The sequence below is a fragment of the Procambarus clarkii genome, chromosome 23, assembly GCF_040958095.1.
Source record: "Procambarus clarkii isolate CNS0578487 chromosome 23, FALCON_Pclarkii_2.0, whole genome shotgun sequence".
In the NCBI taxonomy this organism is placed as follows: Eukaryota; Metazoa; Arthropoda; class Malacostraca; order Decapoda; family Cambaridae; genus Procambarus; species Procambarus clarkii.
The window spans coordinates 30,954,902-30,982,557 of record NC_091172.1 but is presented as its reverse complement, the minus strand read 5'-3'; the positions used below and the strand labels follow the sequence as shown (position 1 = coordinate 30,982,557).

At 41.4% G+C, this 27,656-nt stretch overlaps 2 protein-coding genes across 4 annotated transcripts in view; one reads left to right on the top strand and one right to left on the bottom strand.

Annotated features, from left to right (window-relative positions):
- The window catches only part of LOC123763883 (ATP-dependent DNA/RNA helicase DHX36), a 78,348-nt gene extending 76,489 nt beyond the window's left edge, over positions 1–1,859 (bottom strand). The window contains exon 1 of one of the 2 annotated variants that reach the window (XM_069330081.1): positions 1,788–1,859. The gene's annotated coding sequence lies outside the window, so the exon portion shown is untranslated. The remainder of the gene's footprint in view (positions 1–1,787) is intronic. The other variant, XM_069330080.1, reaches the window with a different exon arrangement.
- Positions 1,860–5,858: 3,999 nt separating this feature from the next.
- LOC123763962 (uridine diphosphate glucose pyrophosphatase NUDT22) lies at positions 5,859–21,351 on the top strand. Of its 2 annotated transcripts, XM_045751337.2 has the most exons (5): positions 5,859–6,426; positions 9,203–9,375; positions 10,808–10,941; positions 20,536–20,678; positions 20,932–21,351. In XM_045751337.2, exons 1-5 carry the CDS (start codon positions 6,054–6,056, stop codon positions 21,162–21,164), a joined length of 1,056 nt encoding a protein of 351 aa, XP_045607293.1. In that variant the 5' UTR covers positions 5,859–6,053; the 3' UTR covers positions 21,165–21,351. The 2 variants fall into 2 exon arrangements, with proteins under 2 accessions (XP_045607293.1, XP_045607295.1); XM_045751339.2 differs by lacking the exons at positions 20,536–20,678; positions 20,932–21,351 and adding an exon at positions 11,862–12,382.
- Positions 21,352–27,656: the final 6,305 nt, after the last annotated feature.

The following is a 27,656-nucleotide window of genomic DNA, read 5'->3' as shown; positions in this document are numbered from 1 at the left end:
CTGTACACTGTGATGCATCACTACAGACAAATGTTAAAACGAACATGTGTGTCTAGACAAATTTTTAGTGAGACAAACCAAGCAGTAAACCAAAACCATGTCCTAATCGTATGCAGGCAAAACGTAGGAGAGAGTCTATGCCAGAGAAATCATCACTGCCTGATGTTACTTATTTATTTATATATATACAAGAAGGTACATTGGGTTTGTGAGGATACATAGCATAATAGTTACATTCTTGTAAAGCCACTAGTACGCACAGCGTTTCGGGCAGAAACGTTATAATGGAAGGGGACTCCCCTTCCAAACAGTAACACCTCTCCTCTTCCCCCTTCATCACCATCTTCCATATGCCATCATGAGTCCTCCAAAAAGGTAAGATAAACATATGTACTGTACTGTAGTTAGAGAGAAAAAAAAAACACATTTTATACTGAATACTATTTAAGTTAATATGTTTGGGGGTGTGGAACTGATTAATTCAATACCCTTTATTTCTTATGGGGAAAAATCATTTCGACTTACGATACGTCTCTGGGAACGGATTACCATCGTGGTACCATGTTTTTATTTATTTATTTATTTATTTATTTATTTATTTATATATATACAAGAAAGTACATTGGGGGTTAAGAGAGAACATAAGAGTAAGTTGAAATTACAATCTTGTAAAGCCACTAGCACGCATAGCATTTCGGGCAAGTCCTTAAACTACTATGTGATACTGTGTCAAAGGTTTTCTGGCAATTCAAAAATATGTAATCTGCCCACCCCTCTCTTTCTTGCATGATTTTTGTTGCCTGGTCGTAGAATTCAATTAATCCTGTGAGGCAGAACGTGCCATCCCTGAACCCATGTTGATGTTGTGTTACAAAGTTCTTTGGCTCCAGATGTTCCACTAGCTTTTTTGCACAGTATTCTCCATCATCTTGCATGGTATGCAAGGTAGGGACACTGGCCTGTAGTTCAGTGCCTCTCATCACCCTTCTTGAATATTGGAACTACATTAGCTGTCTTTCAAATTTTTGGCAATTCACCTATTACCAGTGATTTGTTATACACCATGGAGAGTGGCAGACACAGAGCTTCTGCTCCTTCCTTCAGTATACATAGTGAGATTCCTGCCCAAAACACTTTACGTAATAGTGACTTTAGGCATTGTATGTACTAGCTCTATCTATAAATCGATAAATTTTTGTAAAATCTCTTGTATGTATGTACCTTACCTGAATAAACATTTATTTATTTATTTATTCCATCCGGGCCTATAGCCTTTGTCACCTCCAACTCTTTAACAGATGCTTCCTCACTTCCCCTCTGGTAATCACAAATCCATCTAGTGGCCTTTGGTTAGATATTCCCTCTCTTATCTCTGGGACCTCCCCCTGGCTCTACTGTAAAGACCTGAAATTTCTTATTGAGTTCCTAACACACTTCCTTGTCGTTTGTAATGTATCCTCAGATTCATTATCTGTAAGGCAGTCTGCAGGTGGAATGCACTGAATGAAGTTGTTGAGACTACATACAGCCGGATATAAACGGCTACGAAGCACGGCATAAAAGGCTAGACTTCAGTGTATTGAAGTATTCACTGGCGATGGTAGCGCCCCTTGCGGCTACTGGAACCTAAACTGGACCATAACTGTTCAGCCAGCATAACACGTACATAAATCAGTTACATAAAATATTCTCCATGTAGCATCATTTTGCATTTGTGGCTACAATTTTCTACCTGTAAAGTGAAATATGTTAAGCTGTATATATGAAGAACGGTTGCCGGGACCTACCTCGGGCGCGCGAGCCGTTTGACAACAAACAATGTTGGCCTCACCGCGCTCCTCTATGTAAACCCTTCTCTCTCATCTTACCTTCCTTCTCTTCTATAATTATCTTAATCCTGTGGGTACCCAAATAAAAATTAAGGTTATTAAATATCTTTTTAATAATTTAGAGTTCCACATTATCACTAGTCATTGTGTGTATAAGTATAATGCTTTATGGCGGGTATTTTGACATCTCAAAACTCGCTGTTGTTGTTGTATCCCCAGTTTGCAAACTGTAGGTAGGTCAAAAGATTGGCAGATGCAGTTTAATGCTGATAAATGTAAAGTTTTGAAGCTAGGTAATGATGAAGAACACTGTTTTTTCCCCAAAAAACGGTGGATTTTCTGAGGGAAGAGAAAACGTATGTCTGGAAGCTGACTTTAACCGCCCAAGCTGCGCGCGCAGCGGCCCGAGGTTATAAAGCTCTGTGTGCAGACTGCATGGCCCCTCTTCCCGTCAAGCAAGCAGCTGCTCACTTACAAAACGCCGACCCTCCTCCCGGGATCCTCTGCATCCTCAGTTTTATTTTGAAAGGGACGGCCCACAGACGTGGCCGTTTTCATTAAAAATAATTGCTTATCATTATACTATTTGTTATTATTATTATTTATTATATAATAATAATTAATTTATTATATATTTATTATTTACCATTATAAAATAAACAAGTCCCCAATCTGAGCACGTTTTCTTCCAACCTCAGAAATAAACCTCAGGTTTCGCCAAGGCAGGATAAGGTGGCCAAGCGGGCGGCCGCATCCTGAGAAGGAGCAGCAACGATACGGGTACCAAGACAAGTGGGGTTGAAGGTGAGAGAGGCATCCACGGAATCAACAAGATGCTTATGAAGGGAAAAATCGTCAGGAGGAGTTGAGTCCAAAGGTTGGAGGTCAAAGTACTTAGTCCACGTAGCAGGACCAAACAAAGGATGGGAAGGGAGCATACGAGAGCGGCCGTGGCGGGTACGGCGATGAGAACCCGTAGAGAGAGACGGGTCGAAAGGTGCAGTAGTCGCAAGAAGTGATGGAGCCGTGCAAGGGGACGAGACGGTCACCACAGCAGGCTTGAGGCTCGACCCAACCACAGAGGAGGGAGGGGAGCAGGGAGGAAGAGTCCGGTCTGGGCCTAACCCGGGTTCTGTAGCGGAGGCTACAGATCCCGGTCTTCCAGGACGGTCCGACTCAGGGGCCTGGTCGCCCACCCCATGAGCCTGGTTAGGAGTAGTCAAGTCGTCATCCATATAGTAAACCAATATATAAGGGATGGGACCCGAAACCAAGGGATACCACCTACCAGGGCAGCCAGGGAGGCCGAGCGCGGGCCAGTGCAGGAAGGGTGTGTCATCCCCAGCGGTGCTCCCCCTTTTCAACAGGGGAGTCCTACTACTTCGTTCATTCTCCCACACTGGTGCTAAGACCCCAGTCCCCCTATCGCCCCAGCCTGGACACCCAACCATCCACTCAGGGCGGCCTCTCACAGGCGACCCCTCCAACGGGTGGTCCGATGGCTCACAAAGCCCCTACATGGTGCCCTTCAGCACGTACACCACCCAAAGAGGGGGCAGGAGAGAGGGCACAGGCAACCCACACCCGTCCCAGGGAGGTGTACGTGAGCCCCTCACCACGGAGGGGCACTGTATCAAAGGCTTTGCTAAAGTCAAGGTACACAACATCACAATCTTTACCACTATCGTCTCCATCTCATGTTGGCCTCCGAATGCATGATAGAGCTGATAAGTTAACCAAAGAATCTGCCATTAAAGGAGCCGTTGAGTGTAACCTTGGATTGTCAATGAACAATCTGAGAGCAGCAGTACACCGAGAACTTCACCAAGATCTTGTAGATCTGAGGCAAAGTGAAATTGACACCAGTAATTCCATCTATCATCATACTATCATGCAAGAGGAGCCACACATCTATGGATCATCCAATAAAATCAGCAGACTTCTAGATGTTACTACTGCTCGGCTTAGACTCGGTTACAAGTATCTCTGGGAATTCTCATTATCTGCTGATGTAGACCTGACCAAACGTAAACTGTGTCAACAAAATTATTCGCACACCCTCCGTCACTATGTGATGGAGTGCGAAAAGATACGTGAATTTAGAGACAATTCTATAACCAATGTTCCAGCGATGTGTCAATATTTCATTCAAAATTATCTGCTACCAGAAATTTTAGCCAAATATTCCCAGTTTGCTAACTGTAGGTAGTAACCGAGTGATTGTAACCAATCCACCGCTGCCCACTGGATGGGGGGCGGTGTGCAGGACAAACATATAAATTGTGACACTAGCTCTCCACATATGTCAGTTGCTTAATTTAGAACCTGTACTTGAGGTCGATCTTGAACCCATTGTTGATGTGACGACTTATATTGAATTTTGTAACTAGCTCATCAAGATTGTAACTTGCTTAGCTAAATGAATTGTGGGGTTCAGTCCCTGAGCCCATTATGTGCCTCTGTAACCCTTTCCACTACCGCCCACAAGATGGGTATGGGGTGCATAATAAATGAACTAAACTAACTAAACTATCAATTGCCTCAACTATGCTAGAATAAAAAGATAACAAATTTGTTAAACGTAAATGGCCATTTACTCCAGTCCTGACCCCCTTGCTCTAAATGCCACAGTAAATACTGAGCTAAATAAAGTCCATCTTTGGCTAACTGCCAACAAACTCACCCTTAACATTGACAAAACTTTCTATATTCTGTTTGGCAATAAATCCTCTAATCAAATAAATCTCAAAATAAACAATACCCAAATTTGTAACAAATTAGATGGCAAATTCCTTGGCATTCTCATTGACCACAAGCTGAATTTCCAGGGACACATTCTAAATATATCAAAAAAAGTTTCAAAAACTGTGGGCATTCTTTCTAAGATCAGATATTATGTACCACGCCCTGCCCTGGTGACTCTCTATTACTCCCTTATCTATCCATATCTCAACTATGGTATTTGTGCTTGGGGCTCTACTACCCAAAATCACTTACGTCCTCTAATTACTCAACACAAAGCTGCTATTAGGACAATATCCAACTCTGGCCCCAGACATCACTCGGTACCCCTACTCAAATCTCTGAATATGTTAGACATTAAGTCACTGCACATTCTCTCATGTGTATTATACATATATAAAACACTAAACTATAATGCCAATCCTGATCTCAAAAGCTTCATGGAAGGTTGTAACAGAACCCATGAGCACCACACCAGAAATAAATACAGTTTTGATATTCCTAGAGTACGACTTAATCAAACTAGAAATGCTCTACAAATCAAGGGGCCCAGAATGTGGAATGACCTTCCCAACCATGTTAAAGACTGTACCTCTCTCAACCAGTTTAAGTTAAAAACGAAGCTATACCTAATAAATTCCCTGTAACCTACCTTACCCTTCTATTGTCAACCAATGTCTTTTTTTTTTTTTTTTTTTTTTTAGAGAGCGCTGTTTGTCGACATAACTGTATTTGTGCTGCTTTTTCATCTATGTTTTCATTTCTTGTTTTCATTCTACTCATTATGCTCAATTAGTATTAAGCTTGTCATTTAAGTTTATCATGCCCGAAACGCTTTGCGTAATAGTGGCTTTAGGCATTGTATGTACTAGCTCTACCTATAAGTCAACCAATCTTTGTAAAAATTTATTGTATGTACCTTACCTAAATAAACATTTTATTTTATTTTATTTTATTTTTTTTTTTTTATAAAATCATGTTGCGACTCAATTATTAATTTGTTTTTCAAGATAAACTGGGAATGTAAATGGTAATCTACCATTTACATTGTAAATGGTAGATTAAAATGTAAATGGTAATCTACCATTTACATTGTAGCGAGTAGATTATCCCAATAATATACTATAGAACCGTTACAACATTGTAAATGGTAGATTAAATGAAGGATCCTTATCTGCGAGAAAGATAGTGTTCGTAATTTGTTCATAATGAAGAATATTTGACATGTATTACAGCAATTTAGTATGGCTGAGGCGATAAGAATAAATAATAGGGGCCAGAGTAACAGGTCTGCCAACCCTTCGTCTGACAACAACACAACAAGAGGCCAAGTGTTGATACGTACTGTATTTAGTGATTTTGTCTACAACCACCAACTTTTCTCATATACACATTAGTGTTGCATGGGCTTCAACTATCAGAGACTCATTAGATGTCTTTTTATATCGAGAAAAGATAAATCTGAGCAGCAGATTGAGTGGGATGGAGCGAACCAGGTTGGGCCAGGTAGAGGTGGTGTGGCAGCGGCCGGCCACTCCAGGTGCCGCCATAAAACTCTCACAAGTCGCCGCCAAATTTGAACCTTCCAAATTTGCCCGTCGCGCGTCCTGGGACATTGATCAGCAAGTCAACAAACTGTGGGAAGCAAAGCGCGCTAAGAACTCTCGTTTATACAATGGGGATAAGTTTCGGCTGGCAGGGTGGTACAGAGAGGAAGAGAAGTGGGTGCTGGAGATAGGCGTGACCTCGTACAAGGACTTGTGCGGCACCAACCTCGCCCACAATGCTCGCTCACTACAAGAAAGAGGCTCCAAGGACTTTGGAAATGCACAAGCATACATGTCGGACCCAATAGGTAAGACAGTATAAATTATACCACAGAAATCACAATAGCATGATGCATCAAATGAACAAATCCACATTGTTCATTTGATGCACGACAGAAATCCATATTGTCACTGAAGTACAAAAAAAAAGTTTGATTGGTCCTCGACTCATAATCAGGAATCTCGGGTTCGACTCCAGGGCAGGACAGAAATGGCTCGACATGTTTCCTTTCACATAGCAGTAAATAGGTACCCAGCAGTTTGTTAGAGTTACATCCTGAGGAAGGTCAGTAGGTCCACCTTGAGGGAGGGGGATATATATTCACATTCAAATGTTTATTTAGGTAAAACACATACATACAAGGGGTGATACAAAAATTGATGAATTTATAGATAGAGCTAGTACATATAATGCCTAAAGCCACTATTACGCAAAGCATTTCGGGCAGATTAATTTATATATATATATTATATATATATATATATATATATATATATATATATATATATATATATATATATATATATATATATATATATTATATATTTATATATATATTATATAAACACCAGACTGAGTCAGTCTGGTGTTGACAAAGGCTTTAACAAGCCGAAACGTTCACCTCCTTTCATATTTCTCTGTGGATTTTCCGCATAAAATGATCAGTGTTTAATGATCGTCAATTGCATATTATATTATATTAATATATATATATATATATATATATATATATATATATATATATATATATATATATATATATATATATAACCTAGAAAGGGTACCACCGCTGGTGTAAGTGTAGGGACCCATAGCCTCGGAGAAGAAAATAAAGAGTACTCAGAGACATTGTGGATCCTCACTGAACACTTTGATATTTTCTTCTCCTACCACCCCTATTCTTTTGGTATGTGTGTATATTTATCTAACTTTATTTGAAAATGTCATTACACAAAAAAGTTACAATATTGATTACATGCAGGGTACAAGGCTGCTTGTCACAAGTTGTAGAGCTCCTCCAGCACCTCAGATGGCGAGCAGGAACCATGGATGCAGTGAGCATTTCCTGTGGATATATATATATATATATATATATATATATATATATATATATATATATATATATATATATATATATATATATATATATATATTTGTTGAATATGACCGAAAGAGTAAGATTAATGATTATAGTTGAGGCAGTTGATAGTGGTAAGTTTTGTGATGTTGTGTACCTTGACAACATCACAAAGCTTTGATACAGTGTCACATGAAAGACTGATTAAAAAGTTAGAGGCTCACGGTATTGGGGGTGCTATATTAGGTGGGATTAGGGCATGGCTATACCAAAGGAAACAAAGAGTTAACATAAATGGGGTTAAGTCAGAGTGGGAAAATGTTGTAAGTGGAGGGCATCAAGGCTCTGTCTTGTGTAGAAATATTTTACAGTACAATGTGCATGGTAGACACGTTATCAGAGTTCATGGTAGATACGTTATCAGAGTTCATGGTAGACACGTTATCAGAGTTCATGGTAGACACTTTATCACAGTGCATGGTAGACACGTTATCACAGTGCATGGTAGACACGTTATCACAGTGCATGGTAGACACGTTATTACAGTGCATGGTAGACACGTTATTACAGTGCATGGTAGACACGTTATTACAGTGCATGGTAGACACGTTATTACAGTGCATGGTAGACATATTACACAGAGTTTATATAACAAAAATAAATCCACAGGAGCCTTGATGAGTGTTCCCAGCCGCGCTCTAGTCAACTGTACCACCACATGGTCAAAATATGCTCTCCGTAGAGTGCATCTATCACAGTTTATGGTAGACACATTATACAGAGTCCATGGTAGTCATATTATATGGAGTGCATTTGTAGATTCGTTATACAAAGTGCACGGTAGACATGCTATATATATATTGCATAGTAGACAGGCTATAGAGAGAGAGAGCAGTGTAGTCATAGCACTGGTCTCAACCCCCGCAAGCACAATTAGGTGAGTACTGGTATACTGTGTCTACATACTCTAGTGGGAAGTAGACCTGTCGGACATTAGTATCAGTAGATACAGGTATGGGCGCTCTGGTGGTGAGAGTTTGATTTATCTACTATTTCTTTATTTATTTACAAGAAGGTGCAATGGGTTTGTGAGAGTACATAATGTTGGTATTTTTACATTCTTGGAAAGTCACTAACACGGACCGTATTCACCTTGATGTGCTTGCTGGCTCCATTGTTAAACCCTTCCTTTCAAGGGAATACAAGTGTAATGCAGTGACTCTCTTCTTTGGTTTTCTGATGACACTTCTTTTAAAATTATGTAGGTGGAGGTTTAATAAGTGGCGCGTGTTAACCATTACACGTTAAGTGCCGCTTATGTTCTGCTGTTCCATACTTTAAACGGCTTCCTTCTTTATTTTGTTCATTGTTCTTAGGTTCTTATTTGTCGTTATCACCCCTAGTTAATGCTAGGTGTGTGGTAGATCTATAACATAACCAGACATTACAGTCTAATACGTCGTAATAACAATCCTGCTCCTTCTCCGTGGTCAAGTGTGGCGTCACTCCCTTCAGCTAAAGAATTAGCAGTGTTGCAGGTAATTGTACTTGTTATACTTTAATGTTCTTAAGTTGGTGGTATACCTGAAGTCTCGTAAAGACCCTGATGATTATACGGAGGTTCGTCATTTTGATATACAACCTTGACGATATTCTGATAGTTTGTGTCTGTGGGTGTATATGGTGGTTATATGGCAGGTGTTTATACTAAGTGGGGGTTGTGCAGGTGTTGGCGTCCTGGTGGTGACGAGCGACGGGTTCCTGGTGGCGGTTCGGCGAGCAGGGTGGACGGGAGAGTACCCTGGGGCACTAGACCGCCCTGGGGGACACCCGGAGCCGGAGAGAGTCCTCACTACACACCACACCCACTCCTCACTGGATGACGCCGTACTCAAAGAGGTATGTATACTGGGAAGGTTGTGACGGGCGGCGCAGAGTGCAAGCGTGACGGGCGGCGCAGAGTGCAAGCGTGACTGGGGAAAAGAGGTATGACTAGGGGAGCGGGGGGGGGGGGGGTGAATATATATATATATATATATATATATATATATATATATATATATATATATATATATATATATATATATATATATATGTACTTTATATATATATACATTGAGTACTGCATCCCTTCTTACCAGATGGAAAGTATTTCTGAAATCCAGTTTTATATATATTTTTTTTTGAGCGTACCACCTCTGGCGCCAATGTGGGGACCCATAGCCTCGGAGAAGAAAATAAAAAGTATATTATATATATATATATATATATATATATATATATATATATATATATATATATATATATATATATATATATATATATATATATATATATATATATATATATATATAGTAGCCATAACGCACTTCTCGGCCTAGTATGCAAGGCCCGATTTGCCCAATAGGCCGAGTGAATTTCTTTATTTTCAATTGTTTCCAATTAGTTTATTTTAAATTAATATTATATTATATTACGAACATAAATTATTGACGTAGTTATGTTAGTTTAGGTTAGGTTAGGTTGGTTAGGTTCAGTCATATATATCGACGGTAGTTTTAACTCAAATATTAAAAAATGAACTCATACATAATGAAATGGATAGCTTTATCATTTCATAAGAAAAAATTAGAAAAATATATAACTTCAGGAAAACCTGGCTTATTAGGCAAATCGGGCCTTGCATAGTAGGCCGAGTACTGCGTTCTGTATATATATATATTATATTATATATATATATATATATATATATATATATATATATATATAAATTATATAACTGAAAACTCACACCCCAGAAGTGACTCGAACCCATACTGCTAGGAGCACTCTGCATCTGGCGTACAGGACACCTTAACCACTCGACCAACACGACCGGACAAAAGAGGATGGTAGCCGAGGCTAATTCCCCATCCCCCCGCCGGCACTCTGATGGTAATCATGGGCATGGTATTTTATCAAATCACCTCATTCTTTGGGGCACACGTGAGGAACACAAATGCGAACAAGCCTGGACGGTCTCCAAGCATATATGCAACTGAATATATGATGGGAAATTAGCCTCGGGGGTAATCGGGGGAGGGATAGGGAATTAGCCTCAGCTACCATCCTCTTTTGTCCGGTCGTGTTGGTCGAGTGGTTAAGGTGTCCTGTACGCCAGATGCAGAGTGCTCCTGGCAGTATGGGTTCGAGTCACTTCTGGGGTGTGAGTTTTCAGTTATATAATTTATATATATATATATATATATATATATATATATATATATATATATATATATATATATATATATATATATATATTATACTACACACACACTTATTCCTGTGGCAGGTGTGGACGTCAGCTGCCCATGAAGTCGAGGATGAGGTCGGCATACCTAAGGACCAGCTGGACCACCTTACACTTCTCGGGATTGTCCTCAATGTTGAAGCTGGAGGGCGACCGTCCTTGGAGTTCTTCACCAGGTGTGCTATAGTCTTGTCACACACACACACACACACACACACACACTCACACACACACTCACTCACATACACACACACATATACACGCACACATGCATAGATGAACTGCAGAGGGCAGCAACATTAGCTCACAGAATGAGAGCGAAGCTGCTGGTCATGGGGGACCTAAATCATGGAGAGATAAATTGGGAATCAAGGAACCCCCATGGAGGGGACGAAACGTGGGAAGCAAAGTTAGTGAAACAGTCTCCGTGGTATAGTGGTAAGACACTCGCCTGGCGTTCCGCGAGCGCTATGTCATGGGTTCGTATCCTGGCCGGGGAGGATTTACTGGGCGCAATTCCTTAACTGTAGCCTCTGTTTAACGCAACAGTAAAATGTGTACTTGGATGAAAAAGCGATTCTTCGCGGCAGGGGATCGTATTCCAGGGACCATAGGATTAAGGACTTGCCCGAAACGCTACGCGTACTAGTGGCTGTACAAGAATGTAACAACTCTTGTATATATCTAAAAAAAAGGATGTTATTGACAGGAATTTCCTAACACAACATGTGAAGGAAGACACAAGGGAAAGAGGAGGAGATGTACAGAGCCTATTAGACCTGATTTTCACCCAGAACGTAGAAGATATCGAGAATTTGGAACATGAAATACCTCTAGGGGCCAGCGACCATTGGGTCCTGGTTTTTGACTACATGATGGAGCTCAAACTTGTGGCCATGGGACAAGAGGTCTGGGAAAGGAGAGTTGACTACAGGAAAAGGGACTACAGAAGGATAAGGTACTATATGGGAGAAGTGCAGTGGGAGGAAGAAATTAGAGGAAAAAAGAGTCCAAGATATGATTAAAAAAATTCAAATGTTTATTCAGGTAAAGTACATACATACAAGGTGTGATACAAATATTTATGAATTTATAGATAGAGTGCCAAGCGGCTTGGGTCGCCTGGAGCGGGCCAAGCAACAGCCTGGTGGATCAAACTCTCACAAGTCGAGCCTGGCTTCGGGCCGGGCTTGGGGAGTAGAAGAACTCCCAGAACCCCATCAACCAGGTATCAAGCAGTGTAAATGGACCCCTATCGGACAAGTCCTCATTAGCTTTGGAACTGACTATGGAATTGATAGAAGATGGTGTCACAGCTGTAGAGGCAGAGTGTACTTTGCCACACTATCAATGTTGAATTCGAAATGCGTATCAATTGTGACACTAGCTCTCCACATGTCAGTTGCTTAATTTAGAAACTGTACTTGTGGTCGATCTCGAACCCATTTATGATGTGGCGACTTATACTGAATTTTGCAACTAGTTCATCAAGATTGTAACTTGTTTAACTAAATGAATTGTGGGGTTCAGTCCCTGAGCCCATTATGTGCCTCTGTAACCCTTTCCACTACCGCCCACAAGATGGGTATGGGGTGCATAATAAATGAACTAAACTATCTTTAAATTTATTATTTATTCCAGAATTTACTGGCAATATGTTAATTTTTTGTCGACTCACAAGGGTGGACTCAACCATTTGCGATGACAACACTTTGAAAAGTATAGGTTATCACGACAGTATAATCTTGTAATGGCACCTGTAAACCCAGTATGTTGTACCTGCCACGCTCTCACGTAAACCAGTATGGAGTACCTGCCACGCTCTCACGTAAACCAGTATGGAGTACCTGCCACGCTCTCACGTAAACCAGTATGGAGTACCTGCCACGCTCTCACGTAAACCAGTATGGAGTACCTGCCACGCTCTCACGTAAACCAGTATGGAGTACCTGCCACGCTCTCACGTAAAGAGTACCTGCCACGCTCTCACGTAAACCAGTATGGAGTACCTGCCACGCTCTCACGTAAACCACTATGTTGTACCTGCCACGCTCTCACGTAAACCAGTATGGAGTACCTGCCACGCTCTCACGTAAACCACTATGTTGTACCTGCCACGCTCTCACGTAAACCAGTATGGAGTACCTGCCACGCTCTCACGTAAACCAGTATGGAGTACCTGCCACGCTCTCACCTAAAAATCTTCTATTCAAGTGACAAATATTTTACAAAAACGTGATATTTCTGCTTTGTAAATTTCTGGATAATGGTTAATTCTTCTTCTTTCGTTGTTCTTTCTTCACTACTCGTCCATCCACAATTTGCTATCCGATTCCCTTTAACGCTTCTTTATGTTTTTACAGCCCAAAACTAAGTGACTGTTTAAAAGTTTATTCACCATGACTGACGTCCTGTAACACATTGTGACCCATACTTAGTGCTGCAGGAGCTAATGTTCTCACTATAAAAGTGGCCACTCATCTCGCTACATTAGTTAATAAGTTGTATACAGCAACAGCGAATATGTCGCATGCAACTGTTAAAAAAGTTGTATATTATCCAGTCCACCCTTATAGACCATGGTGGAGGTAGCAGAATTAATAACGCCTCGACCAACAACTGGCAACTGGCACACATTTTGTAACTTGCTAAGGTGTAAGGATGAGCAGGTAAATCGTCTCACTGTTATATAAGGTCAGCTACAGGTTGTACGTCTAACACAACATTTGTATAGTCGCCTTCATTGAAATTTATTGGTTAACCGTCTTGATCCGCAATAATAATAATAATAATAATAATAATAATAATAATAATAATAATAATAATAAATAATATTTCGTTTACACGAATGTACAATGGGTTGGTGAGATTACATTAGAGCGAAATTTTTACATTCTTGCAAGGCCAGTAACACGCATAGCGTTTCTGGCAAGTCCTTAATCTAACATATCAGGTAAGGTGAAAAGTACAATATAGCAAGGTTTTATATCAATAATATAAATTGGCAGAGGCAATTACATTGCTAAAGATGAAGTACTTAATTAGTCTTAAGTACTAATATTAGGGAACTGGGTAGTACAAGATACAGTGTCAGTTTGAAACACGAGGTATGAAACTATGAGGATGAAATTAGGTACTTTTTATTTTTATTTTTGAACAGGGCATGGATTGGAAAATTTTTAATTCATCAGGGATTGATCTCCAAAGACCGGCCTCTTTTATTTGCATGGAGTGTTTGCACAGATTTAGCCTGACTGTGAATATTTCAGAGATATAGTATATATTTCTGGTGTGGTGCTAATGGGTTCTATTACACCTATCAAGGAAAAGTCAAGATTAACTTTTAGGAACAAGATTTTTGTACATGTAGATAGCACATGAGAATGTGTGGAGTGAGTGTATGTTTAGCATGTTAAGGGACTTTAATAGAGAGGCTGTGTGTTGTCTGAAGACAGAGTTTGTTATAGTTTTGATGTAAATACTGACACCATCTTCCTCTACCATGTTACTACTCAAAGGTTTGTGCAGCTTCTTAGTGTCAATATCGCTACCATTTAACGAGATAACGTCCAAAATATTAGACTGGTTACCTTATCTTGTAGGTGCTATCTTATCACAATAAATGCACAGTATCAATAGCCCCTCTTGGTTGCAGCGAAAAGGAATATGTGTAATTTACACTCTCCTCATTTCTTTCCGTAATACTATATTATATTATAATTATATATAATAATATATATTAGTATATTTTGGTAGCAGTCTTTCTTGTAAACATATGTTGTTGAATATGACCGAAATGGTAAGATTAATAATTCTAACACGAATCTTCTCAATATTTCTTACGTTCTTCATCACTGTCGAGGGTAATTGATAAAGTAACTCCAAAATTCATTCTTTATTCCTAGTCTGACGCCTGAACGCGTTTCGTAATTCCTTATTACATTTTCAAAGACTTAGTTTACACACAAAATACGTTAATACTTAAACTCGTTTTGGGTGAGGTGATATGGCACAAGTTCAAGTTCAAGTTTGTTTATTGAGATAAGAAAGAAATACATCTCAAAGGGATAGAGTAGCTTAGGCTATTTCTACCCCCCTCCACATCAAGTCCCTCAAGGGGCGCACAAATTTAGTGAGTACAAATAACATTACAAGAATCCCATTTAATATTGCAGGTTAATATAGTAAGCACAGCATATAAAAGTTACACTCGTGGGGCAAAATTCTTGTAGCTCCTAAGTATACTGTCTATCATACCATTATCACACATCCAAACAATTTGATGTGGTACACTACTTATTTCCTTATTTCTATAGTTTTCAATAAATTGACACTCTAATACATAATGTTCTAAGGTGTGGGCGTGCGGCATACTACATAATTTACACTCCTTATCTTTTTCACTGACAACAACACCGTATTGCCAGATATATTTGTATCCTAATCTTAATCTCATGTAAATTGAATCCTTCCAAGTAGACTTTCCTTTACCATAGATGAAGGACGAGTTTGTATTTATTACTGAATAATTCTTAAGTGTGTTACTACTGTCCACCATTGCCATTCTCTTTATCATTTCTTCACCCTCATGGACTATCTTGATTCTTGTTTTTATTTGTTTCAAGGTTAACTGACATACAACATCAACAAGAGTTTTTTCAGTGGCTCTCTTCGCTATGTCATCAACTACCTCATTCAACAGTATTCCCACATGTGAAAGGATCCACATGAATCTTACTTTATACCCAGTTTTTTCTAGTCTCTTAACATTCTCTCTACACTCTATCACAATATTCTGATATACTGGGCGTCTGCTATTTAAAGACTCTAACGCTCCTCTGCTGTCAATAAAGAAGCAGGCTTTTTACCACATTTGACTACTTCCTCTAATCCTGCTAATACACCTTGGAGTTCAGTCTGCGTTGAAGAGACATTGTCAGTTAAGCGGCGTCCAATAACGGTATCTACAGTGCCGATGTCAGTGTACTCCCTGATCGAGACTCCACATCCTGCCTTCCCATCCCTAGCTACTGACCCATCACAATATACATGTAGAGTGTTTTCCGTAGGCAGTTTTCTAATTATACAATCATATGTTGCCCTCAGCTCTCCTATTTCATACATACTTTTTTTCTTATGCAAGGGAGTAATTACTACATCTACATTACAATCCTCCCATGGTGGTGTAAATTTTCTCTTGGGCACAGCAATACACTCTGTAATAACATCATACTTTATAACATTATGACATAATTTATTCATATATACTCTCTTCTTCATTATACACTGTTCACTACTTCCCACCTTTTGAACCGAGAGGATTAATTCATTAGCTCCCCCACCTCTCATTAATCTAATGGCAGAGGCTACATTTATCTCTACAATTCTCCCAATGCTCTGCAGATTCAACTCCATCCTCATTATCTCAATCATAGCATTTCTTGGGCATCCTAAGATAATTCTCATGGCTTCATTTTGTACCTTCTCCAACTTGCCCATCCTACCTTTACCAAAACAAGATATGACAGGTGCAGCATAATCAATAAGAGATCTTACAGTACTCAAGTATATCATTCGTAGCACAGGGACTCCCACTCCCTTTCCACAGCATGCCAAGGCCTTCAGAGGTTGTAATCTCTTCCGACATTGACCCAACAGTCTGTTCATCTCAGCTTCCAAACTCTCATGGGTATATCCAATATATATGCCTAAATATTTATATATATTAACTATATTTTTACCGTTTATTTTCAATATAATGGGCCTCCGACTTCTACATTCAAACTTAGTTTTGTTTTCATTAACCACCAGTCCCATATGGTGACACAGGTTTCCGAAATTGTCCAACACTTGAGGTTATCTTGAGACGATTTCAGGGCTGTTTTAGTGTCCCCGCGGCCCGGTCCTCGACCAGGCCTCCACCCCCAGGAAGCAGCCCGTGACAGCTGACTAAACCCAGGTACCTAATTTACTGCTAGGTAACAGGGACATAGGGTGAAAGAAACTCTGCCCTGTTTGAACCTTTGAAATATCCTTGCCCTGAAACAAAATATCATCGGCATATATGATCGGAGTTACCCCATTTGAGTATCTCTCAGATGCTATCTTATTCATTAGTACATTAAACAGGGTGGGACTCAACACTCCTCCCTGAGGTGTGCCGAGTTCAAAAGACCTCACACCTGACATACAACAATGATACCACACCTGAGCCTTCCTTTCGTAAAGATAATCCCCTATCCAGCGCAATAATCTCCCTTTAACACCAAGACCAGCTAATTCATACAAAATAACCTCTTTGTCGTAGTAAGGCATTATATTCTCATTGTAGACCGTATTTATTTTTGGTACTATTATACCTCGAATCATATTTAATAAAAATCATTCCGGATTTAAAGTAATAAGTGTTTAAGGCTTTACCTATGAAACTTAGCTTATCATTTAAAAATATGCCAGCAATTTCTCCATTGATATCATAATTTAATTTATTTATGCTTCTGGCTAAAATTATAGATTTTAGTAAAAACTTTGAATAATTATAGCTCATCCCTGACATATTGATGTGGGTGCACATGTAATCCCTACACGATTTGCAAGAGACCCACAAGAATGTGTTCATTGTTTATTTATTTTATTTTATTTGCTGATGACACAACCTTCATTTTCTCCAGTCCTAACCTCTTATTCTGAATGACACAGTGAATACTGAACTAAATAAAGTCCATCTTTGGCTAACTGCTAAAACTGTAAATAAACTCACCCTTAACAATGATAAAACCTTTTATATTTTGTATGTTAATAAATCCTCTGATCAAATTAATCTAAGAATTTACAATTTCCAAATTAGTAACAAAGTAGATGGTAAATTCCTGTGTGTTCTCATTGATAACAAGCTGATTTTCCAGGGTCACATTCTAAATATAGCTAAAAAAAGTTTCTAAAACTGTTGGCATTCTTTCTTTAATCAGATATTATGTACCTCGCCCTTCCCTGGCAACGCTCTATTACTCTCGCATCTATCCTTATCTCAGTTATGATATATGTACTTGCCTCTCCTTCGCCGCCATGCCTCTCCTTCGCCGCCATCCCTCTCCTTCGCCGCCATCCCTCTCCTTCGCCGCCATCCCTCTCCTTCGTCGCCACCTTCCCTCTCCATCACCAGCTTCCCTCTCCTTCGCCGCCTTCCCTCTCCTTCACCAGCTTCCCTCTCCTTCACCAGCTTCCCTCTCCTTCACCAGCTTCCCTCTCCTTCACCAGCTTCCCTCTCCTTCACCAGCTTCCCTCTCCTTCACCAGCTTCCCTCTCCCTCACCACCTTCCCTCTCCTTCACCAGCTTCCCTCTCCCTCACCACCTTCCCTCTCCTTCACCAGCTTCCCTCTCCCTCACCACCTTCCCTCTCCTTCACCAGCTTCCCTCTCCCTCACCACCTTCCCTCTCCTTCACCAGCCTCCCTCTCCCTCACCACCTTCCCTCTCCTTCACCAGCTTCCCTCTCCCTCACCACCTTCCCTCTCCCTCACCACCTTCCCTCTCCTTCACCAGCTTCCCTCTCCATCACCAGACATATTCTCTCCGATACATTTAGATAGAATGTTTGTCTGGCTGTTCAGATCTGGAGACTAAATGCTTGGTGTCAACCTCACCCAACTTTCGAAGATGATACATATGGTGTATATGAGTGCCATAGGCCAGTCGGAGTCAGCCTTTGTGCCACATTTTAATTAATATTGACATCTATAACGATTACCTAAGATTTTTATTGTTTTATTTTTATTGAAATTGGGGATGTGCTTTCAGTAGAGTTTTAGTAATAATAATAATTCGTATCGGGGGACAGGCAGCCAATGTATATACATATGTTAGGCTTATATCGAAGTCCGGTTCTTCCCTAATGGTCAAATTACTGACCTTCCCTAGGATGCAACTTAATAAGTTTACTAAATGCTGGGCACTTATTTACCCAGGATAAAGTCCTACTTCAAGATCAAGCAGAAGGAAGAGTGATAATTATTAATTATCAACAATTATTAATTGTTGTATTTAATAATTATCACTCTTCCTTCTGGTTGGCCTTGAAGGAGGGCGGCCTCGGGTGAAAGAGGGCTGTGACTATCTGTCAGGAACCCGTAGGTGCGGGACCGGGTCGTCCACCTCCTGGGACTCGTACGGCCCCCCAGGCTCTGCTTCAGAAGGCTGGGGTCGTTCTTGCCCTTGCTGGGGTGGTTCTCCGGCCCCGACCACGGCGCTCTCCAGTGTCCCTGTGCCTTTTTCACCAACTTCGAGGTCAACTCCGGAACTCATAGTTCCTGCGACAGCGCTGGAACCAATCGTATTGGCGGCTGCCTTTCCATTGTAGACTTTCAGCGCCGTGGAGAGGGGGGGACCTGCTGCATGGGTAACAGCTTCTCCTCCATATCACCTACCCTGGCTTTGCGCCCCGGAGAGGCCACTCCAGACCAACAACCAGAGCGCAGCTTCATAGTCTCCCGAGACTGATGGATGACTACTACTACTACTATTTACCGCTAGGTGAACAGATCCATAACGTGATGGGAAACTCGTCCAAACCATTGCTTTTCTGTGCGGGATTCAAACCCGGAATTCCCGATTGAGAACGAACGTGACTGCTCTATAATTTAAATTTTGGAGAGAGATGGAAGCGAAAAGGTATGTTGGGGAGAGGGAGGGAGAGGAGTAAGGTGGGGGAGATGTAGAGGTGAAGGGGAGGGGGAAAGAGATGAGTAGGGGGTTATCTTGAGGTGATTTCAGGGCTCAGCATCTCCGCGGTCCGGTCCTCTACCAGGCCTCCTTTTTGTTACACACCCGCCTCCCCCTTTTTTTTAATGGAATGCACGTACCCAATTTTATATATAGACAGCCACATGTTTTCCTTCTGTTGGACCTTCATGGCCAGAAATCAAGTTGTTTTTGTTACCCAGGCCAACCCGTTCTCGCAAATTCGTAAAGTCAATATTGACTTATTAACTACGTGCATAGGTGATATACTAAACCTAATAGATACCCTTAAAAAGATTCATAGAAAACACTGACCTTACCTAACCTTGTTAGTATCTTAAGATAAGCATCTTATTGCTTCGTAATTACAATTATTACTTAACCTATACCTATTATAGGTTAGGTAATAATTGTAATTACGAAGCAATAAGATGCTTATGTTAAGATACTAACCTTCCCAGGCACACCCAGGCAGGCCGGTTACACACACGGGAGCCGGTCGGCCGAGCGGACAGCACACTGGACTTATGATCCTGTGGTCCCGGGTTCGATCCCAGGCGCTGGCGAGAAACAATGGGCAGAGTTTCTTTCACCCTATGCCCCTGTTACCTAGCAGTAAAATAGGTACCTGGGTGTTAGTCAGCTGTCACGGGCAGCTTCCTTGGGGTGGAGGCCTGGTCGAGGACCGGGCCGCGGGGACACTAAAAAGCCCCGAAATCATCTCAAGATAACCTCAAGATAACCCAGGAAGCAGCCCGTAGCAGCTGTCTAACTCCCAGGTACCCGTTTACTGATAGGTGAACAGGTACATTAGGGTGAAAGAAACTCTGCCCATTTGTTTTCGCCTCCAACGGGGATCGAAACCGGAACCTCAGGACTACAAATCCGAAGCGCTGTCCACTCAGTTGTCAGGCCACCAAGTAGAGTATAGAGGGGTAGGGGTAGAGAGACCCGGGCACAGCCGGATACCTTATAGCTAGTATGAGAGAGCACACGAGAGAAAGGTTTGGAGACTAAGGTGCCGTACTCAACAGGTGTGGACTGAGTAGCAGCGAGGTGCGCCACCTGTACAAGAGAGGATGTCAGGCAGAGGTGGACGAGACCACCTCACTCCACCTATTACCTCCACCCACACTGGCCAGCCTTCCAGAACTGCTCCACTCACATTCACCCACAGGTGAGAGCTTCTCCCACACTCCTTTCCTTCCCCGACACACATTTACCGCGCAGCTTTTAAGCAACAGTTCTGTGTTGTATCATATTGAACACAAAAATAACAATACTATTCGACTTAGGAAGGATACAAATATATGAATAATTTGATGTATAAAACGGCTGTATCAATCCCGTAATTATTGTTTCCGTAATTTATGAGTGTTTGAGATGTGCCTGGGGCGAGGCATTTTATTGTTTTTTTCTCATATTTCCAGAGAACTGCGATGTAACTGCATCAGCCATGTGGAGGCGGCAGGAGATTATAGACAGTAATGGGGAGAGGGGAAGTGGAAGTGGGGAGAGGGGAAGTGGAAGTGGGGAGAGAGAGGGTGAGAGAGAAGCGAGGTGGGTGATGGAGGAGGCCAGCCCAGCGCTGAGAGGAGCCCTGTTTTTGGCACTCCAACACAACCTTCTGCCCCATGTTACGAGTGCCGGGGAGATAGTGTGATACTGGTTGTAGTTTGTTCCAAGTAAACCTACCACCATGCTATGCTCCAGGGCGGCCTCATTACTTGTAAATATACCAAACAGCACTTCCTTCAGGTGGGATGGTCAAGGCCCAGCCCCCAGGGAAAGTACAAGAATGTAAGAACTCTTGTATATATAAATAAATAATAATCCCACAAATTAACCTATTCAGAGTATGACAGACCCCTCTAGTGTGTTACGATCCCTTCGTAACCGGGTTCTTTTTAAACTATGACCCTACTCAAGTTCAGAGGACCCTAACCTTGGTGGAAATATAGTGTAATGTTTAAGGTAAATAAAAATAATAGTACTGAAAATAACCTGTTCCCATAATATATACATAATTACCCTTCACCATAATATATACAATTCTCTATGTGAGGTCATCCAGAGCGGCGTCACTAGCCCCTCACGCTAGTCTGCTTCACGGATGACTGACACTATATGCCACTGACGAGGTCTTCAAGGCGTCACTAACCTTTATGCTGTTATGGAGCCGTCTTCAAATGCTCCCCCTCCTTAGCTTAGTGCCCCTCCTTAGCGCACTCGCTAGTACGCTCATCATGTCCACAGCGTTCACCTAGCCCACTTGGCTAGCACCTTCCGGTCACCCTAAGCTCTCTTCCACTCTCCCAGCTTAACTGACTTCATTGCCTGTCCCTGGTTGGTCGTGACCTTCCAGCACAGCAGACTAAGAAATGGGAAACTAAGATTAATGGGTTTGTCAACTGCTATAGTTCGGCACCTGGCTCGTAGATGGCGCCGAGGTCCGTCACACTGTACCTCTGTGTACTGGGCATCTGTGTTCTGGGCCTCTGTGTGCTGGGTCTCTGTGTACTGGGTCTCTGTGTGCTGGGTCTCTGTGTGCTGGGTCTCTGTGTGCTGGGCCTATCATCATACCTAAGGACCAGCTGGACCACCTTACACTTCTCGGGATTGTCCTCAATGTTGAAGCTGGAGGGCGACCGTCCTTGGAGTTCTACACCAGGTGTGCTATAGTCTTGTCACACACACAGGATTCGAATGAGATACTAACCATGTCGTAGCTCAGTCGATTCTACGACTGAGTCAATCTCTATATGACTATAGTCAATCCTTGTCACGGCCCTTGTGGATTTGTCCAGTTTATAGTTGTTATATGCAGTGGTTGAACTCCATGCACAGATACCGTAGCTTATGTACATACTACGGACACTATGCACAGAGTTGATAGACGCTCAGCAGGTCTGTCGGTTCTTGAATTATCTTCGCCGTGACGTACATATGAGTGGCGAAGGTGGTAGTGAAGAAGCAGGTTATCCGGCTATGAAGGTTGATTGATGAAGATCAAGCCATCCAAGAGGTGGCACGGGCATGAGTAGCCCGTAAAGGGCTATGTTGTTTTATATTCAGCTACTCTGAACAAAAGTTCCAAGTAGCACGGGCTATAGTGAGCCCGTAACCTACCTGGCACAGGAGCGGTGCTGTGTGTGGATTTACCTGGCACAGGAGCGGTGATATAGGGTAATCGTGTGACAATTATATCACAGAAGTATGGTGAGGAGGGTGCCGGGGCCAGCGACCGGGCCGACATATCGTATACCGCCCTCAGTAAACATGACCTCATCTTGATATTAACAACACACGCTGACATTTGAAAGACTTAAGGCGATTGTTAACATTTAAGTTTTTTGTCTTATTAAACTCTCAGAATGTTTTTTATAATGTATATTTTGTTCCTTTAGTTCACACTGACCAGTACTCACCTAATTGTGCTTGCGGGGGTTGAGCTTTGGCTCTTTGGTCCCGCCTGTCATCTTCATCTTCATCAACCAGTGTAAAGCTTGGCATGTAGCTTGGAATATCCTACTCTGTTGCTCTAATATATTATATGTCCCAGCCTCAGCTAACCAATTTTGAATGTTAGTTAAGTTAGTGCTGCTCTGTCACAGTATAGTGACTAGCTTGCTCATCCCAACTTAACCAATCACTAAACATATTTCAAACTAACATGCATTATTTTAACGCACTGAAATTATAATATAAAGTAGGACTTATCTAAAGAATTCACATTAAATTACAGCGTCGACATTTGGCTGTGTAGAATAGTAAAACATAGGCAGGTTTATTTCTGGCTCTTCCAAGGCTCGCTAGACCAGCGGGGGATGTGCGCTTCCTGTGTGTCGGTACTCACCTAGTTGTGCTTGCGGGGTTCAGCTGTTGTTTACTGTAGTTGTTTTAGATTCATATCACAAGAAAAGTCTCAAAAAACGGTCTGTATACTTTCTAAAATTAGATATTATGTTCTCCAATCTGCTCTCCCTCTCATTATTCGATGCACTAATCTATTCCTATCTTACATACGGTATCTGTATATGGGGTTCAACCACTGCAAATTACCCAAAGCCTATCATCACTATTAAGTCTGGATCCATTCCTGCCGGCAATTGAAGCTGTTCTCTCTGTTATATTAATGGTTGCCATGTTGTTCCTATTGAACGCCTGTATGGGTCTTCTGTCATTTAGTGGAGGGTTGTAAATGACTGCCACTATTTATCTTAGGTCCATTCATAGTCATAGTTCCTGTTATGTAGTCTCTGAATCATTCACAGCCCGGAATTTCCATTTCTTCAAGACTCCAGTCCTTCCTTATCAGCAGTCACTCCTCCTCCTCCTCCCCCTTCCCTCTCTTTCTTTACTATATAGTAGTCCTGTGGAAACAGTGTTTGTTATGATGCCTGACAATTTTGTTTCTGTGATTCCTATTAGATCTGGGTTTTCTTACTGCACCCTTTCTGCCAGTTCATTTGCTTTATTTGTAATCCCATCGATGTTTGAGTACAATAACTTAAAGCTCACTTTCCTATATCCACAGGAAATACATATCCTCACTTTCACCCACTCTCCACTGGTGTAGGAAGCCGTTCCATGGGTAGGGCTACTTGGGTAGGCGCATCCTCCTGTTGGGGTAGTTACCAGGGGCTTGGAGGGAGGTGGGGGATGGAGGGCTTAGATCTTGCCTGGACTTGGGGCAGGAAGAAGACCAGGGGAGGGAGGAAGGAGGGCATGGGGGTGAGGGGGAAGGGAGAATTTGGGTAGTATGGTGGACATTGTGTAGGGGGAAGGGAGGGTTTGTGCTTGGAGTGTGCTTGTGTACTCACCTAGTTGTGTTTGCGGGGGTTGAGCTCTGGCTCTTTGGTCCCGCCTCTCAACCGTCAATCAACAGGCGTACAGATTCCTGAGCCTATTGGGATCTATCATATCTACACTTGAAACTGTGTATGGAGTCAGCCTCCACCACATCACCTAATTCCATTTGTCAACCACTCTGACACTTAAAAAGTTCTTTCTAATATCTCTGTGGCTCATTTGGGCGCTCAGTTTCCACCTGTGTCCCCTAGTGCGTGTGCCCCTTGTGTTAAATAACCTGTCTTTATCTACCCTATCAATTCCCTTGTGTGCGTGAGTGCGTGCGTGTGTGTGTGTGTGTGAGGAACAGGTGTTTAACCCATCAAACTTGTGTTCGTGCGCACTTCGCCCTTTCTCTCTCCTTGGTCAAGCACAGCTCTGAATCCCTGTGTTCACACTTTATTCCCTACGCTCGCAAGTGACAGCAGTAGTGGAAGTAGCATAGATTATCAATTAAACGAAACATAGTTTATACAACAAATACAATTTCGGATTAATATATTTATTCTGCACCCCATCAACACAAGACATTAATTATAGTGTGTTACAAAGTCTTAGCTGTGAGTCATGTACGTAGCCAGCCGTAAGAATCGTAAGGCGAGAGTGAGAGTCGCAGGAAGGCTAGGCTGCCAAGGGCGCCAGGCAGGAAGTACACCTCAGAATACCAGCAGGAGAAGCAGTAGAGGTAACTGTAGATGTAGTAATGTTTGTTGCGAGAGCACTTGTACTTGCCGTAACAGTAGGGACAGTACGTGGTGGTAGTACTCTACTATTGGTTCTGTAGTAGCAAAAGTAGTAGTAGTAGTAGACCAAAGAAGACACACTTATGTGATATATATATCAATGACAAAATCAATTGGAGTTGGGTGCGCGGCTGGGAATTCCGTGATCTCTGGTTCGAGTTACCTAATTGTTCCAATTGATTTTCTCTCTCAGCAGTAGTAACAGTACTATTTCGGAGTAGTAGTGATATTTAGACGTAACATTAATAGTGGCAGTAGTATCACCAGTAGAAACAGGCAAAGTAGTATTAGTACTAGTAGTAGCATCAGTAGTACCTACTTGAAGAGGTTATTTAAATCCTGTTTATATCCAATCAACCTCAATCGCATATATCTTTTTATTAATATCCATCTAGCTCATATATGAAAATAAAGAACATCACAGAAGGCTTATTGGCCCATAGATGCTACTACATATATATTTCCACCTATATAGAGGGGCCGGTGACTAAGTGGACAGCACACCGGTCACTTAATCCTATAGTCCGGGGTTCGGTTCCCGGCCCCAGCGAGAAACAATGGGCAGTTTCTTTCACCCTAATGCTCCTGTTACCTAGCAGTAAATAGGTACCTGGGAGTTAGACAGCTGTTATGGGCTGCTTTCTAGAAATGCGTTGTTATTGGTAATTTTCCTAATGTCAACACATTTATAAAAAAATGATGAATATTATGCTTTAGATCCACGTGTTGGAGGTTAAGTCAAAGATGATTAGGTTCATGTAAGGCAAATTTCTAACAACAACACTTTCCTAAGAATATGATGCAATATTGAACCAACATCATTTTGTATCAGAGGTTAGGTTAGGTCCCGGTGACTTGAGTGGAAATCCAAGAACTACAACATTTTCCCCTCGAATATAGTTGCACAAATTGAGCATTGGCTCAGGTATTAAAGGCTAAGTTAATGTACAACAACGGGTATGTCGGATGATTTCTGACGAAAATGATTTATACCCTCAAGTTATTAGATTTGTGCGATATTCAGGTGTGGATGGGCTCAGATATCTTGGCAGATAGGAAATATATAAATATATAGGGGGTGTTGTGATGGGTGTGTAGGATATTATTTGTGGAAAATGGCTGTAAATTAAAATTTTCTTTGATTTTAACACAACATAGGATGAGATTGTGCGTTTACTGGGTATATGAGATTGTAGGCAAGCTTGTAGGTTGGGATGTGAGGCAATGGATGTAAATTAAAGAAATAATTTGCATTATCTATAAGTATGTGAGATCTTGAATGGGTGAGGATGTAGGGAGATAAATTATGTTAGGATATAATTGGGTAGGCTAAATTACGCACAATTCTGCTGGAATAGGATAAATTTAGCTAACTTTGGATTAGACGTTATTCGTTAACTTAAGTTAACATAGGTTGGGACAGGTTAACATTGAGTAGGTTGAAATGCATAGATTGGGTCAGGTTCTAGGTAAAATAGGTCAAATTTTATTCGGTTTAGCTGTGGGTATGATATTATACGTTCAGTTAGGTTAACGTAGGTTAGGTTATGGTAAATTTAGGCAGGTCGGGATAAATTAAGAGTAAAATAGGTTAAATTGGGATTGACTGAATTAAATTTGACTAGATTTAATTAGATTTAGCTTCTGTTGAGATAAATTCCGGTAGGATAGTAAATTTGCATAAATTTAGCATCTGTTAGGAATTTTCTTATCTCTTAGATTGGATCATAGTTTCATAGTTTCCCTTTCGGAATGCATAGTTAATACTTTATGTGTGATTGTATTTGTGCAAGGTGTGCGTAATTGTATTTGTACAAGTTATGTGTGATTGTATTTGTGCAAGTTGTGTATGATTGTATTTGTGTAAGTTTTGTGTGATTGTATTTGTGTAAGTTGTGTGTGTTTATTGAGTATGTTTTTGAGTATTAAATCAATAGTCCTTTTTATTTGGTAGTAAATAATGAAGTTCATTTTTTGGTCTGGAGGGTTCAAGATTTCAATCGATATGTAATTATATTTTGTATTATTCTTTCTTCAGCTTCCTACTATGAGTTCACAGTGGATTTATAATAGACATTTTTAGTTATAAATATATACAAAATAAATATATTGTTATTAGTAGTAATATGTAATATCCTAGTTGTAGTGTAGCCCAGTAGTCCTAACGTAGTTCTAGGTGTTCTAACGTAGTCCAGTAGTAAGAGTTGTAGTGTAGCCCAGTAGTAATGTTACGTAGCTCAGTAGTTATCGTGAGGTTATCTTGAGATGATTTCGGGGCTTAGCGTCCCCGCGGCCCGGTCCGCGACCAGACCTCCTTTTTGTTGCCTCCGCAGTACGTTGGGGAAGCGGGCAGCAGGACGTGCACCTGCGCACTACGCTGGGGAAGCAGCAGGCAGCAGGACGTGCACCTGCGCACTACGCTGGGGAAGCAGCAGGCAGCAGAGGTGACCTTCAGCCTCACAATCACTGGGCGTCTTCCGCATGGCAAAATAAAGAAAAAACTATACTGTTGTGGGAGCCGCGACGGGTGCTTGTCCTGCCTGGGGCGGCGTTGTTTGTGT